This window comes from Microcebus murinus, chromosome 2 (assembly GCF_040939455.1).
Source record: "Microcebus murinus isolate Inina chromosome 2, M.murinus_Inina_mat1.0, whole genome shotgun sequence".
In the NCBI taxonomy this organism is placed as follows: domain Eukaryota; kingdom Metazoa; phylum Chordata; class Mammalia; order Primates; family Cheirogaleidae; genus Microcebus; species Microcebus murinus.
Window position 1 is genome coordinate 102,127,102 of NC_134105.1, and position 17,195 is coordinate 102,144,296.

Sequence of the window (17,195 nt, forward strand, 5' to 3'; positions counted from 1 at the left end):
CAAGGAGAAGAAAGAATTTCAGAGCTTGAAGACAAGGCCCTCAAGCTAACCCAGTCATTCAGAGAGGCAGAAAAAAGAATAAAGAAGATTGAGCATTCACTTAGAGAAATATGGAACTATGTGAGGCAAACTAATATATGAATTATAGGTATCCCAGAGGGAAAATAAGAAAGAGCAAAAAGCATGGAAAATCTATTTGAAGGAATTATTGGGGAAAACTTTCCTGGTATTGCCAGAGACTCAGGCATCCAGATATAAGATGGTCACTGAACTCTGGGAAGACTCATAGCTAATAGTTAATCTGCAAGATACATATTAATCAACCTGGCCAAAGTCAAAATGAAGGAGAAAATTCTACAAGCAGCAAGATGAAAGCAACAACTAACCTACAAAGGAAAATCCATCAGGCTAACAGCAGACTTCTCAGTGGAGACCTTATAAGCCAGAAGGGATTGGGGCCCCATCTTCAGTCTTCTTAAACAGAACAACTGCCAGCCTAGAATTTTGCATCCTGCAAAACTATGTTTCATAATTGACAGATAAATAAAGTCTTTTCTAGATAAGTAAACACTGAGGGAATTTGTCACAATCAAACCTGCCCTATAGGAAATACTCAGAACTGCATTATATATGGGTCAGCACAATGGATACTCACAAATGTAAAACAACCAAAAAGCTAAAGTTCACAGCTCCTATAAAACAATATCATAAGAGTGAAAACAAAGCAATAAGGTACTACCCAACACAATGAACAGAACTGCATGCCACATATCAATTCTATCACTCAACACTAACAGTCTGAATGCTCCACTCAAAAGATATAGGCTGGCTAAATGGATGAAAAAACACAACTCAAGTGTCTACAGTCTCAAGGAGACACAACTAAACCACAAGGATTCACACAGACTCAACATGAAAGAATGGGAAAAAAAATATTCCACGCAAATGGAAATCAAAAGAGAGCAGGTGTAGCCATTCTCATATAGATAAAATTGACTTTAAATCAACTAAGACAAAGAAAGAGAAATAGGGTCATTATATAATGGTAAAGGAAGCAATTCAAAAAGAAGATATAACAATCCTAAGTATGTACGCACCTAATACAGGAGCTCCAAGATACATAAAGCAAATTTTACTAGAACTAAGCAAAGAAATAAATAGTGCCATTTTAATTGCTGGGGACTTCAACACCCCACTGTCAGAACTGGACAGATAATCAAAGCAAAAAATAAAAAAATAAACACTGGACTTAAACAGAACTCTAGAACAAATGGACCTAACAGACATTTATAGAACATTCCACTCAAAAACTACTGAATATACATTCTTCTCATCAGCACATGGGACATTCTCCTAGATTGATCATATCTTAGGCCACAAAACATGTCTCAACAAATTTTAAAAAATCAGAATCATACCATGTATCTTGTCAGACCACAACAGAATAAAACTAGAAATCAATTCCAAGAAAAACACTCAAATCTACACAAAGTCATGAAAATTAAACAACCTGCTCCTGAACAATTCTTGGGTCAATGATAAAATGAATATGGAAATCAAAAGCTTCCTTGAACTGAATCAAAAGGGGACACAAGCTATCAAAATCTATGGGATTCACTCTTTAGAATTCAGAAAAATCAGCAAGAAAAAATCAAACAACCCTATCAAAAAGTGGACAAAGGACATGAACAGAAACTTTTCAAAAGAAGACAGAATAATGGCCAACAAACATGAAAAAATGCTAAACATCTCTAATCATCAGGGAAATGCAAATCAAAACCACAATGAGATATCACTTATCTCCAGTGAGAATGGCCATTATCAAAAAGTCCCCAAACAATAAATATTGGTGTGGATGTGAAGAGATAGGAACACTCATACACTGCTGGTGGAACTGCAAACTAGTGCAACCTCTGTGGAAAGCAATATGGAGATACCTTAAAGTGATACAAGTAGATCTACCATTTGATCCAGCAATCCCATTACTGGCCAGCTACCCAAAAGAACAAAAGACATTCTATAAAAAAGACATCTGCACTCAAATGTTTATAGCAGAACAATTCACAATGATAAAGGTGTGGAAACAATCCAAGTGCCCATCAATACATGAATGGATTAATAAAATGTGGTATATGTATACCATAGAGTACTATTCACTATACACTCCATGTATACCATGAAGTACTATTCACTAAAACAATGGTGATCTAGCACCTCTTGTATTTTCCTGGATAGAGCTGGAACCATTCTACTAAGTGAAGCATCCCAAGAATGGAAAAATAAGCACCACGTGTACTCACCATCAAATTGGTATTAACTGATCAACACCTAAGTGCACATATAGGAATAACATTCATCAGGCGTCAGGCACATGGGAGTGGGGAAGAGGGGATGGATATATATACATAATGGGTGTGATGCGCACCATCTGGGGGATAGACACACTTGAAGCTCTGACTCAGGGGGAAGGGGATGCAAGGGCAATATATGTAACCTAAACATTGGTACCCCCATAATATACTGAAATTAAAAAAAAAATAAGAAGAGAGAGAAAAAAATCTATGGGATTCAGCAAAAGCAGTCCTAAGAAGAAAACTCATAGCCTCAAATGCCTACATCAAAAAGACAGAAAGATCACAAATTAACAACCTAATATCACATCTCAAGAAACTAGAAAAGGAAGTGCAAACCAAACTCAAAGCCAGCAGAAGAAAAGAAAGAAATAACAAAGCTCCGAGCAGAACTAAATGAAATGGAAAAAAAAAATACAAAGGATCAATGAAACAAAAAGTTGGTTCTTTAAAATGATAAACAAAATTGATAGACTGCTTGCTAGATTAACCAGGAATAGAAGACTTAGGACTCAGATAAGCTTAACCGGAAATGAAAAAGGAGATATTGCAACTGATACCACAGTAATACAAACTATCATCTATGAATACTGCAGAAATCTCTATGCACATAAACTAGAAAACATAGAGGAAACAAACAAATTTCTGGAAATACACATCCTCCCAAGACTTAATCAGTAAGAAATAGAACCCCTGAACAGACCAATAATAAGCAGAGAGGTTGAAGTGGTAATAAAAAATCTCCCAAGAAATAAAAGCCCCAGACCAGATGGATTTACATCCAAATTCTACCAGACCTACAAAGAAGAGCGGGTACCCATACTCCAGAAATTATTCCATAACACTGAGAAGAAGGGAATCCTCCCTAACTCATTCTATGAAGCCAGTATTACTTTGATACCAAAGTCAAGAAAGTATACAACAACAAAATAAAACTACAGACCAATACCTCTTATAAATGTAGTTGCAAAAATCCTAAACAAAATACTAGCAAGCTGAATTCAACAACACATAAAAAAAAAAATAATCCACCATGACCAAGTGGGTTTCATCCCAGGGATACAAGGGTGGTTCAACATATGTAAATTAATTAACATGATTCACCACATAAACAGAAGCAAAAACAAAGATCAAATGATCATCTCAATGGGTGCAGAAAAAGAACTTAACATAATCTAGCATGCTTTCATTACAAAAAAAGAAGTCCTCAACAAATTAAGTAGGCATAGAAGGAACAATCGGGCAAGAGAGAGAAATAAGGAATATCCAAAAAGGGAAAGAGGAGGTCAAACTACTGCTTTTCACTAACGATATGATCTTGTATCTAGAAAATCCCAAATACTCCACCATAAGACACCTAGAATTGATAAATAAATTCAGCAAAGTCTCAGGTTATAAAATTAATGTATACAAATCAGTAGCATTTCTATACACTAAAAACAGTCAAGCTGAGAGTCAAATTAAAGACTCAATACCATTCACAATAGCTACAAAGAAAATTAAATACTTGGGAACATACTTAACCAAAGAGGTGAAAGATCTCTACAAGGAGAACTATGAAACATTGACGAAAGAAATCACAGATGACACAAATACACAGAAAAACATATCATGCTCATGAATTGGTAGAATCAACATTGTTAAAATGTCTATACTGCCCAAAGTGCTTTACAGATTCAATGCAATCCCCATCAAAATACCAATGTCATATTTCACAGATCTAGAAAAAATAATTATATGCTTTATATGGAACCAAAAGAGAGCCTGAATAGCCAAAGTAATTCTAAGCAAAAACAAAACAACAACAAAAAACACAAATCTGGAAGCATCACATTCCCAGACTTCAAATTATGCTCCAAAGCTATAATAACCAAAACAGCATTGTATTGGTACAAAAATGAGACATAGGCCAATGGAATAGAACAGAAAACCCAGATATAAAACCATCTACCAACAACCAACTGATCTTTGACAAAGCAGACAACATACACTGGGGAAAGAAGCCCTATTCAATAAATGATGCTGGGAAAATTGGAGAGCCATATGCAGAAGGATGAAACAGGACCCCTACCTCTTACCACTCAAAAAATTAATTCAAGATGGACAAAAATTTTAAATGTAATTCGTGAAACCATAAAAATTGTAGAAGAAAGTGTAAGAAAAACTCTTCGAGGGATCAGCCTAGACAAAGAATTTATGACTAAAACCCCAAAGACAATTACAATGACAACAAAATAAATAAATGGGACTTAATTAAATTAAAAGGCTTCTGCACAGCAAAGGAAATAATCAACAGAGTAAATAGACAACCTACAGAATGGCAGATAATATTTCCAAACTATACATCTGATAAGGAGCTAATATCCAGAATCCACAAAGAACTCAAACAAATCAGTAAGAAAAGAACAAACAACCCCATTGAAAAAGTGAGCAGAAGACATGAACAGGAATTTCTCAAAAGAAGATAGCCAAATGGCCAAGAAGCATATAAAAAATACTCAACATCACTAATCATCAAGGAAATGCAAATTAAAACCACAGTGAAATATCACCTTACCCCCGTCAGAATGGCTATTATTAAAAAGTCAAAAAACAATATATACTGGCATGGATGCAGAGAGAAAGGAATGCATATACACTGTTGGTAGGACTGCGAATTAGTACAACCTCTATGGAAAACAGTATGGAGATTACTCAAAGAAATAAATACAGACTTATCATTTCACCCAGCAATCCCACTACTGGGTATCTACCCAACAGAAAAGAAGTCATTTTATCAAAAAGATGCCTGCACTCAAATGTTTATTGCAGCACAATTCACAATCGCAAAGATATGAAATCAACCTAAGTGTCCATCAGTTCATGAGTGGATATTAACAAAACGTGGTGTATATATATACCATGGAGTACTACTCAGCCATAAAAAGGAATAGATTAATGTCTTTTGCAGCAATTTGAATGGAACTGAAGACCATTATCCTAAGTGAAGTATATCTCTGGAATGGAAAAACAAACACCACACGTACTCTCTAATAATTTAGAACTAATCGATGGGCACACATAGGCACAGAGAGAAGTAAAAGACATTGGAAATCAAGAATTGGGGAACGTGGGGGGTAAAAACTTACCTAACAGGTACAATGAGCACTCTTCAGGTGATGGACACACTAATAGCCCTGACTTAAATATTATAAAAGCTATCCATGTAACAGAAACATTTGTGTGTCGTTAATATTTTGAAATAAAAGACACACTTCTCATTATCTTTTTAAAAATGATATATAACTAGCTTTTTCTAATGACAGGGAAAAACCCCCACCCCAGGGCCCCATGACTGAACTCACTGCAGATTGGACATATGTAACGCTTGTTGTTGATTGGATGCTTTTGAATCCCACCGCTGATTGGATAACTCCTTATGCTCATAGTTGATTGGTTGTGTGTAGTCCCAAGAAATGTATAAATTGAAGAAAAACAAGGAAGCGGGGCTCAGAATTTGGTGGCATGCCCCTCTGAGCCCACTGGCTCAGGCTGATTCTCTGACTCTCTGTGTGCCGCTCGGTTCTTTCCCCAGTCAGTTGCTGTAACACTTGCTGTAACAATAAAACAATATATAATTATTTTATATATTAAAATTTTTTTAATTTTTAAAGATGTGTTCATATGTAATGTGTTTATTAATGCTACTTTAAATGAATAATAGATATTTTTAAAATTTCAAACTATTACTATAGTAAATATTGGTAGATATAACCCACAAAACTCTTTGGGATACTCGATGATTTCTACAAACGTATAAAAGGGTTCTGAGAACAAAAAGGTTGAAAATCCTGGGCCAGAGGAATCCCACAGGCTGTCCTGATGCAGTCAGGCCACAAGGTGGCAGCATTCACTCTCTCATAATTCTGGAGCCACTTTTCCCCACTAGGAGTCTCTCTCCGTCTCCCTATTTCTCCATCACGCCTCTGCACTTCCTTTTTCTCCTCTGCAATCTCCTGTGTTGCACAACTTCTTAATTACAGGAAATAACAATCCTCTAAGCATAAGTTCTTTCCAAACCAAGTCAGTCATACATTTTATTCTGGAGACGTTTGTCAGATGTCGCTCATATGCAAAGCTTATCATCAGGGGATGAGTGAATCAAGATTCCCCGCTCTACATAGCTCATAATCTAGTGAGGGAGACAGATCCAAAGGCCAGTAATTATAGTGCCAACAGGGTAATGTTTGAAAAAGCCCTTTATTTTCTACCAAGGGCTGTACACTTCAAAGGGATTCCTGAGAGGCAGAGGGAGCCAACAGCTAGATACTGAGATGCTCACCAGGCATTTCTAGAGGGCTGTGGAACTGGGGGCCTAGTGAGGTGAAAAGCCATGCACGAGAGACGGGAGAGGAGGAAGGACTGGGAAAATAGAAGCTAGAGAACAGAAAAGGGAATAACAGCTTCCCAATTTGGAAGGCAAAGTTTCCTGGAAATGACAAGGATTATGAGCAGGGAGGCAGCCCAGGTGGGGACAGAAGGAGAGTGTTCAGACGTGGGAAAGCTTCAGTTTGAGGGTCCAAGAAGCCAGGTAACTGGAGAGGCCTCACCGTGGATGCTGGAGCAGCCCAGCGGGAGGGCAGGAATGGGGTTGCCATTGGCGAGACATCCCAGAGACCTGGGCATGGCTACCAGGACGCAGGGCGGTGGTCAAGGCTTGGCGTGGACGGAGCCCAAAGGTGGCAGGACAACAGTCTGCAGTTCCCGTGGATAACTTCTCTGAGTTACCCCAATGCACCAGAGCTCCAGAATGAGCAGTGGGGGGATAAAGGATGTCAGGGGACCTGTGATAAGGAAACTCAGATCCAGGGATCTCTGTGGAAGAATACCTGGGAGTCCAAGCAAGGAGCAAGGGATGGAGGCGACAAAGAGGCAGCAGGCTGTATGCAGCCTGGCAGGGGTTGAGCCCAGGCATCAGCCTCCCTATGGGGAGGGGGAACCTGACTTCAGCCACTAGGAGAGCAGGTAAACTGGGAGACAGAGCCCTGGAGCCATGAGGCTCATGGTATTCATGGAGCCCACGAAGACTCCATCAAAACCTGGAATCTGCACTAGAAATTACTTAAAGGCCTGCTGTCCCAATCTCCTCCCATAATGGACAAGAAAATGCAGGCCTGATGGGCAATATATGTAATCTTAACACTTGTAGTCCCATAATACACTAAAAAATGAAAAAAGAAAATGGAGGCCTGAGCACAGAAATGATGTCTAAAGTCATTTCCCAGCAAGTCTGGCAAAGCTGGGACTAGACCCCAGCTCCCCGGCCCTCAGTCCAGAGTCCTACTGTAACTCCCACTTCCAACTCAGAAGGGGCAAAACGCCCTAGAAGGCACGCGCAGACGGGCTGCAGAGAAGGGGAGAGACGCAGACCCTCTCCAGGTCCTGAGCGGGGTGAGCGGTGGGGGGAGGGGAGGAGTCCGAGGTTTGGCTGCAGCTGCGGGAGCCTCTGCCTGCTTTGTTTGTTTGCATGTTTGTTCTTAACCCGGCTGAGGAAGCCACACCCTTTTCTCTCAATGACAACCCGAGTCACTGTCCAGAGTCTAGAAAATTGGCTCTATTCCTGCCCTAGCAGGAGGCGCTGAGTTTACCTGCAAAATCAGTTCCCCGAGGAGAAGACTCCCTCCCACACCCGTCGGTCCAACCTCTGGCCTCGGTTGGCAGCGAGGGGGGCGAGTGGGGCGCTGAGGCACCTACCCATGATGCCTTGGGTCAGAAGCTGGCTGGCTCAGCCCTGGCCTCACCTGGGCCTGGGCTAGCCTGGGACCTGGGGTCCGGCTGTGGAGGGCCCCCGGGTGAGATGAGGGCACCATGGGATCCCCCGAGTCCGACTCCTGTCTGTTTCGAAGCCCTGTGTAGCTGCTCACTGCCACCCACTGCCGAGCCTCCTCTCTCCACGCCCTGTGCACTCTCACCCTGAATCAACACTGTGGTCACAGTCACTGGCTCTGCAGAAAGTCACAGGGCAAAGGGCAACAGACCAGGGCTCATCTCACACTCTCTCGTTTCCTCACTTATTTCTGCACTCCTGCATTTATTCATGCAACTAATGAATAACGCTCATTCGGCACCTGGCGAGCAGCCCATGCTCCAGGCCGGGACTCTAGAGGTGCGCAGGGCAGCATCCCTGCCTGGAGGAGCCACTGTGGAGGAGGAGTCGGGCCTGAAGGTCAAGACCCCCCCAGCAGAGCAGAGGCACCCACCGCACTCCCTTTGTGTGCGCACACTTTGTTTTACACACTCCCTGCTTCCTTTTTAGCGTTTTTGATTTTCTTTAAAATTGGTCGACCAATTTTACGAGCAGGAGTTGTCCCATAAAAGTACAGGCTTCCTGGACCTTCAGGAGGTCCAGCAACACCTGGTCCATTTTCCCACTGGGCAGCCCTTGCCAGGGGCCGAGTGAGTACAGGCTGTCCCTTCAAGTGAGGAACGCTCCCCTTTGCCGCAGTCTCTACCACGCCCTGGTGTCCCCAACCTGAGGCCCCGCATGGGTCGCCTGGCTCAGTTGATGTTCTCATGCCCCGCCAGCTTCACCTTGGGCCTTGTTCCTGCACGGGTGTGTGGTGAGAAGTGCTTCGGCAGAGGCAGCAGAGGGCGCTGTGGGAGCACACAGGAAGGGCACCCTGGCATCTGCCGCGCTGCCATAAACAATAGGCGTTTCTTAGGCCCACACGGTGGCTCAGGCCTGTAATCCTAGCACTCTGGGAGCCCCAGGCAGGCGGATTACTGGAGGTCAGGAGTTCGAAACAATAGGCGTTTCTTAACAGCCTGAGGGAGGCACACAGGGCGGGCTGCTGGCTGTTTTCTGAGCGTCTTCCAGCTTACACAAGGGGGCAGACTCAGTTGAGGAATGGATCTGAAGTTTCCAATGATGTGTTCCCAGGCTGTGTCTCCATCATTCATTCATTCGTAGATGATTTTACTCATTCATTCAATCCTGCATTAGGCAAGCATTTATTAAATGCTTGCTGGCTGTGTGCTTAGCACTGTGCCAGGCCCTGTCCTTAGCCACCAAGAGTTCGAAATGTGATTTGGAAGACAGGATATAAGATGATGTCCCCCTTCTGTATCATGACTCACTCGCCAATTTCTCCCAGCATCTAGTAGTGGTTTCTGACACTGGATGCTTAGACCACACTGGTTGCATGAATGAATTAAGAGATAACTAGTAATAATACCTCTTATTTACTGAGCTCTGCTCAAGTTTACATGTGCTATTGCAATCCTCAAAGTAGGTCTTGTTATGAGCCTATCTCACCTTACTGATAAGGAAACTGAGGCACAGAGAAGTTAAGTAAATTGCCTAAGGTCACACAGACAGTCTGAACTCTTCACCACTACTCCATGTGTTGGCAGTGCAAGATGGCGGTACTTAGGGCCAAGGCTTAGCACACACAGGGCTGCCTTGGGCTTTCAGAGGGCTGAGAAGGCAGGACGGGCTGAGGCAATGAGGGAAGGCTTCACGGAGCCTGGACAAAAGGACTAGTGGGCATGAAGGAGAGAACCATCTTCTCTGATGGAGGGAGAGACAGGGAAGAGCACGAGGAAGGGAAGGGTCCCAGAGGGGGTCCTCCATACATGCTTCCTGGGGTGAGGGATCAGATGTCATCAAGGACACGGATCATTCAGCAAACAGAAGCTGCTCTCGCATGCCAAGCCCTGGACTGTGCGTGGGAGCGTACAAACAGGAGTGAGAACCTCTCTTTGAGGGGCTATAGCCAATTATTAGACAGAGGCAATCGTGTAAATGACTTTACTCCCGGAAAGTGAGTGTTGAGAGGCAGAGGTATGGGAATGATTGCCAGGGAGGAAGAGACTGTATACAAATGGGAAGAACAGAGCAGGCTTCTTGGGAAAGGTTGCATTTGAACTGAGCCATGAGGGGTGGGCAGGATCTTACCCTGCGTGATGAGGGAAGGACATTCCTGGGGTGGCAAGGTGGGAGATGGGCCCTGCACGCCCACGGGGCCAGAAGAGTGAGGGGAGTCCACTTCCAGACGGCTTTGTGTGCTGGGCGAAGCTATCGCAGCTTACCCCATAGGCAATGAGGAGTCACTGGAGGTTGGTAACAGAGTAGGGACATGTCTCACCCACCAAGAAGCTGCATAAAAACACCTGTCTTCCATGTTGTAAGTTCCTGGACTCCTCATTGGAAGCGGGATTTGGAAGAGTGACACTGAGAGTTATTTAAAACACATTCGCCCTGAGGTGCTCTTAGTCAGACTGCAAGAGGAAGGTATCAACAGAATCACCCTTAACCAGGAACCAGGATATCTATGACCAAATCCTGCTATGTTGCCAACCAACTATGTGACCTTGCTTAGGTCCTTCTCTGGGTTTCAGTTCGTCATCTACAATGCAAATGGGTTGACCACTTCCGAGAACCTTTCTGATCCCAATGCCCACCCTATGAATCTAAGAACCTCACACCAATCCCTCATCTGCCTAAGAGCACTTGTCACAGAGCCAAGCAAGCAGAGGGGGAAGGTTCAGTCCACCCTTGTTGGACTGATGGAAGGGACAGTCTGCCCCCATGGGGGAGGCAGAGTGGGTCGGGCACCCGAGGGGTCCTCAGCCCACCACCAGCTTCTGGCTACCATAGGTGGCACGGTGCCCACAACCTCAATGGGGACGGGAGATGAGGGGTGCCGGGGGTGTGGCAGGCTTGCTGGCTTGCTCAGGGACAGTGAGGACTTGGGGTGGAGGGGAAATGAACTCCCCAATCAGCTTCCTCCCCAACCTGCTCCAGGCCAGGGCTGGGAATTTCACAAAAAGGCAGAAGGCACCATGTGAACATTTCCTGCCCCGCCCCAGCCCCCTTCCTGGCAGCGTTACCACACTGCTCACCTGTGAAGCAATCTTCTGAGAGACGGCCGAATGCCCCGGCCCCTGGTTGCCTATAAATGCTGGGCCTGCGCTGCTCTCTCAAACGTTCTGTGCAGCTCCTTGGCTTTGGTAAGTGAGCCGCCAGCTTCCCTGGGCACAGCCTGCCCGCCCGTTCCTTCTTTTCTCCCCCTATTCAACTTCCTTCCGAACTCTCCTCCTGGAAGCCCTCCTTGGTTGCTCCCACTCACCTTAAAGTTTTCTTCCCATTTTCTTAGGTCGTGTTCTGCCGGAGCCTCCTGCCCTCAAATGCTTTGCTTTTTGGCTTTCCCCAGATATTCTTAAAATCATTTTTCACATGTATGTGACAGGTCATCTCCCAGTTAAGCTGCAGCATGTGCTCTCTTTTTGTTTTGTGTTTCCCCGTCATCCCTGCGAGCAGCGGTAGGAAACGTTAAGGAAGCTTTACGCAGAATTCAAGAAAGATGGCGAGAGAACAGTCGCAGCTGGAACGCGCCATAGAGACGGTGATCAACACCTTCCACCACTACTCTGTGCGGCAGCAGCCACCAGACAGCCTGAGCCAGAAAGAATTCAAACAGCTGGTGAAAAAAGATCTGCAAAACTTCCTCAAGGTAGGGCTGGACTCTGGTCGGTCCCACGCAGTTTGGGCTTGGGAGGCAGGAAGGGGTGCCGTCTGCAAGCAGGGGCAGCAGGGGCCCCGTCGCTGTGGGTGGGGGGGCTAAGTGACTCAGCACCGACAGGGGCAAGAAAGTGTTCGATTGCACATCTGCCGTGTGCCGAGCCCTGTTCTGGGCAGAGGGATGCAGTGGTGAACAAGGAACCCACTGTCCCACGCACGACAAAGCCGTCGCTGAAGAAAGAGCACAGATAAAGCCCAATGCCAATAAGTGCCTCGAAGAAAATAAGATAGAGTACTGTGGGTGATGTGGCTGGGTGGGGTAGAGGTGGCTAGTGAGGGTGGACAAGAGGAGCCTCTCTGAGGAGGTGACATTCGAGCTGAGACCTGAATGCTGGGGAGGGGAGCCCCTGAGGACGACACTCGAGGGACGCTGCAGACTCTAAGCCTCCGGTGGGAACGTCGGGTGGAAGATGTGGAGCGTGGAGGGCTTTGCCCATCGTGAGGGTCTGTGGTGGGAAACGGATAAATAGCTAGCATGTGGAGAGCACCCAGCACAGCGCTGGCACACAGAGCACTCAGCCAAATGTGAGATTTTTTTCCCCTTGATTGGAAAATGATTAGACAATTCTAGGAACTGCCAACAGCCTTTTTGTTTTCTTTTCAAAACTGGGGGACGTGGGGAAACAGAGGCCGGGACAAAGAAGGGTGGGACGCATGGTCCCAGTCTCAGTTCCAGTCTGGGAGCCAGCCATGCAGGGTCGGTCCCCAGGCCTCCTGCTGCCCCTCCCTCCACCTTGGTAACGTGGAGGGTCACAGCCATCGGCAATATCAGGGACACGGACGGCTAAGCAGGATGCCGGATCGGTGGACAAGAGAGGGTACAGCAGGAGGCTGTGTGGCAAGGGTCCCCTTTGCGTGACCCCTATGCTCGCCCCACTCACCTCTATGGCAGCCCCTGAAGCACAGTGATAGGCCAGGAAGGGCACGGAGGCCTGGCTGCCCGGGAGCGACTGCTCCCACCAGCTGGGCACCCCACAGTTCCAGGAGGGACTCAGCTGAAGTGCCCCAGCCAGTGGGCAGCGGAGCTAGACCCAGCTGGCACTCTCTGGTGCCCCCCAACCTTCCCACCTCACCTGCCAGCTCCTTTCTACACTCTATCCCCCACTTTGGGGTCTGCAGAGCACATACACTGCTCCCTGCCCCCACCCCCAAGACCCCCACTATCTGTTCGCCCATGTGCCCCCCCGCTGCACTGTTTGGAGGGAGTTTCGCTGAGAGTAAGCTCCAGAGGGAGGGTGGGAGGGGGCTGAGGGGGAGAAGAGTGGAGGGGATGGGGCGGGACCCCAAGGCAGATCTGAGCCTCGCCAATCTATCAAAACTAATGACCCTCTCTAGGACTTGGTTGCCTCAAGTCTTCCCCAAAGAAGACAGCATGCCTACCTGTTAAAGTTGGCACGAGGACCAGATGACGTGACATTTCTAGACTTACTAATCATGTCATCTCAGTCAAGTCCCTTGACCTCAGTTTCCTCTTCTGTAAAGCAGAGATGGACATAGCACCCAAGTCCTACAGTTGTGTGGGGAGAAACCTGGAAAGTGCTTGGTGCGTGCTCAGCCTGCTCCATCCTGGGTGCTCAGGCCACGGTCGCCTTGAGTTTTTAAGTTCAGCCCCAGGGGCAACGCTTCCCTGTGCACTCGCCACCTGGTAGTTCTCTGTGCTCCCGAGCCCCACCACCAGCCACACGGCCCTAACTGCCCTCTCTCCCCACCCACAGAAGGAGAAAAGGAATGACAAGGCCATAGAGCACATCATGGAGGACCTGGACACAAACGTGGACAAACAGCTGTCCTTTGAGGAGTTCATTGTCCTGATGGCACGACTGACCGAAGCTTCCCACGAGGAGATGCACAAGAATGCCCAGCACCCCATTGACCCAGGCCACGAGCATGGGCCAGGCCTTGGGGAGGGTACTCAGGGTCAGGGCCATGGCCACAGCCACGGCCACGGCCATGGCCACAGCCATGGGCCAGGCCTTGGAGAGGGTGGCCATGGCCATGGCCACAGCCACGGGCATGGCCACGGCCACTAATCAGGAGGCCAGGCCACCCTGTGCTGCCCAACCAGAGCCCTGGGAGCTATTGTGCCAAACTGCCTTGGCTGTGGGGCTGGGGCTGGGGGAAAATAAAGTTCTCCTCCATACCAGCGCTCTGCGTGCTTCTTCCTCCACCCTGCGCTTATCGGTGGCCCGACCCTCTCACTTAGTAATAACAAAATAGAGGCAGCAACACATGAGTCTGTGTTGAGCCCCGTGGGCTCACCCCCCGACAGCGTCCTCCCCTCTGACTTCAGGCCCCGCTGCTCATGACCAGGTCACCCTGTCCCATCTCAGACCTCCCTGTCCATCCTGACAAAATGGCTCTTGTCACCACAGAAAGCAGAAGGGGCTATCCTTTCCCCTCCCCACAGCCCAACCCTGCACACCTGTCACTGTCCAGACAGCCCACTCTCTCCTGATAGACTCCATTGCCCTGGAAGTCTTCCAGAAATGGACCTGGATGGTGCCATGGCTGGGGATGACTGAGGAGAAACACTTGGGCTCCAGCAGTGGAAACAAGGACAAACTGAGTGTGTTTACCCTCAAACTCATTTCTGGATCCAAGAGAGCAACTGGGTCTCTCTTAACACACCCAGCATCCCAACCGTGGGTGCTGGTGGACGCAGGGGTGCTCGCGTGCATGGAAGTCTGGAGTGTAGCCCGTGCCCAGGAGCCCCTGGCTGGCCATCGGAAGACATGAGCTCCGTGACTACCATGAGGAGTCTGTACTCTGGATGCAGACAGCCGCTGGGGCCTGAAGATGGTGAGGGCCACTCTCCTCCCTGCGTTGACTGAGATTCCTTCAGTTCCTCATCAGTGGCTGAGAGCTCAGCCCGCAGGGGCACTTGCTTCTCTGCAAAGCCTGCAGCCAGGCCTGGCCCCACCTACCCCAGGGCTGCTGCTGCTGCTGTCCTCCAAGTCCATCCCAGTGACTCTTCTGCCATCTCCCTGCCCTCTGGCCTAAAGTCCCTTTCCCAGGTTATAACCAGCAGGGGTGGGCCTTCCAAAAACCAGAGCCCAGATCTGGGTCTTCTGACACCTGTCCTTTCAGCAGAGAGAAGACTCATAGAAACAGGATGTGGGGGAGCTGGGGAAAGACTAGCAGTCACCTACTCTCCCTTTGTCAAATGAAGGAACCAAGGCATACCTGGAGAAGAGACTAGTGCAAGGTCACACCATGGTGGACTTGGTTAAAATAGTACTGTGAGCACAGGGGCTTGAACCCCATCTGCTCCATGAGCTGGATGTGCCAGCTCCCTCCCCAGCACTGATCTGAGAAGATAAGAGCTTCTTATCTTCTAAGAAGGGTCAGATTTCAGCTCCTCCCTCACTGCCTGGCTGTGGCTATGTCCCCAACCTGCTCCAATGGCCCAGGAGGCTCTGCTCTGGGCACAGGGATTTCAGGGTGCTTCTCCCACTCAAGGGCATGAGGGTGTCTCCAGGAACTGTTTTAGGCTGTGAGCTTAGGCAGCAGAATCTAGAAGCCCTCACCAGTCCCTTCTGTGCTTGACTTGGGGGCCAGACAGCTAGAGACGCTCATCTTCTGACAGCCCTCTGTACCCATACTTGCATCCAGGGAGGAGTCACCATCTTCATCCCCTTTGGGAGGCCTGAGACCAGATGTTTCCAGTAGGGTGGGAGGTGCTCCCCCACCTCCTCTACCCACCATTACTTGGCACAATGTCTACTTCCCCCACTAGACCATGAACTCCAGAGGGCATGGTCCCCAGCATCTGTCCCTGTTTTATTCAGGGACAGAATAAAATAGTCAGTTTTATTCCCAGCACCTGGAGTAGTGGCTGGTATGCAGTAGGTTCGCAACAAATACTGACTGTATAAATGTCCTAAAATTTCTCACATATTCCATGCTTTTTCCCAGGGAAAATTGTGGGGGAAGGAGGGAGGAGAGGAGTGGGATTAAAACTCTGGAGGGCTTCTGGATTAGCATCACAGAATCCCACCCCTGAAGGTAACGGGCAGCAAGTTTATGGGAATCTGAAGTCCCCGCCCCGATTTTGTTCAATCAGAACTGTTGGGTTTGAAGAAAGAGATTTGTTGTGAAAAAAAAATGACAAATATTGACTTAACCTGCACCACTCCCACCCTTGAGTAATTCTGTCCAACATCCCTGCCAAGGGGTTGAACCAACCCTGCCTGAATTCCTCCAGGAAAGGGGAGCTTCCTCCTTTGGCACTACCACTTAGAAAGCCCCTCATTACACTGAGGAAAGAATTGTCTCCTTGTGCCTGCCAGACATTAGTCCTACTTTCCCTCCAGCCCCCTTGAGGACATAGAATAAATCTAATCCCATATCATCCACCGTTTCATCCCTGCATCCACTCCTCTTTTTCTTCAAAATGCTCTCCCTAAATCACATGCAGGCTTTCTCCAGCCTCTTCCCCTCTGCACCACGAGTTCTCTGCTCCATCCTGGTGTCTCTAGCAAGTCCCTTAGGACCCACGGGCCTCAGAGCCACAAAGACTTTCCCAACCACCTGCCCCTCTCAAGAATATAGGGGCTCCCTCCTCCAGGCCCACAGAACTCTCCGGTACTTCCATCACTGCACTTCAAATATGAACTTGTAACCCCTCATCTGTAGGCATGAGCCCCTGAAAGCAGGGCCTATGGCTGATTTTCCCCATATCCCAGATCCCAGCAGGGAATAAGCTCTCAGTGAGAACTTAGGGACAAGCAAGTGAAGGTAGGATGGTCCTAGGACCCTATGGAGCTGGATGCCATGGTTGAAGCAGAAGTGGGTGCTTTGCAGGGAGGGTGCAGGGCTTGTGCAGTGGGTGTGAGGTGGGGTAGCTTTGGGGACCTGGAGGGGGATGCCAGCCTCCTGGCAACCTGGAGTCGGACAGAGGGCAGAGCAGCTGAGCAGCAGGGTGCCCAGAGGATGGAGCTTCTCAGATACCAACAGTCCTTGCTTTTGCCTTATCTCCCTGCTAACTCAGTCTGAGTGTAGAAGACTATTCTAGACTCCAGGAAAAGTTCTGACTGCAAGTCACTTTCACAGGGCTCTGTGGGATTTTCTTTAAACATAGTTCAACAGAGCCCATCAAGATGACTTAATCTCTTCCTTCCATTAGCCCCTTCCAGTTTAAAAAGATCTGGTTCTGTTGAGGGTGGGGAGCAGGCTGCTTCTCTCAGAGAGAGAGAGAATGTCAGTGTCAAGAGAGAATTGGCGGCCACCCCTATGACTGATGATTCCTTGTGGGAAACACAAACTTTAGGGATTTCCCCAGC

At 47.5% G+C, this 17,195-nt stretch overlaps 1 protein-coding gene across 2 annotated transcripts in view; it reads left to right on the plus strand.

Moving 5' to 3' along the window:
* The window catches only part of S100A9 (S100 calcium binding protein A9), a 442,604-nt gene extending 428,548 nt beyond the window's left edge, over positions 1-14,056 (plus strand). Inside the window, exons 2-4 of one of the 2 annotated variants that reach the window (XM_076000140.1) lie at positions 11,319-11,342; positions 11,653-11,845; positions 13,629-14,056. In XM_076000140.1, coding sequence (XP_075856255.1) covers positions 11,696-11,845; positions 13,629-13,943 — 465 coding nt within the window. In that variant the 5' untranslated portion in view covers positions 11,319-11,342; positions 11,653-11,695 and the 3' untranslated portion in view covers positions 13,944-14,056. Of the gene's footprint in view, positions 1-11,314; positions 11,343-11,652; positions 11,846-13,628 lie in introns of both variants that reach the window. The other variant, XM_012791282.3, reaches the window with a different exon arrangement.
* Positions 14,057-17,195: the final 3,139 nt, after the last annotated feature.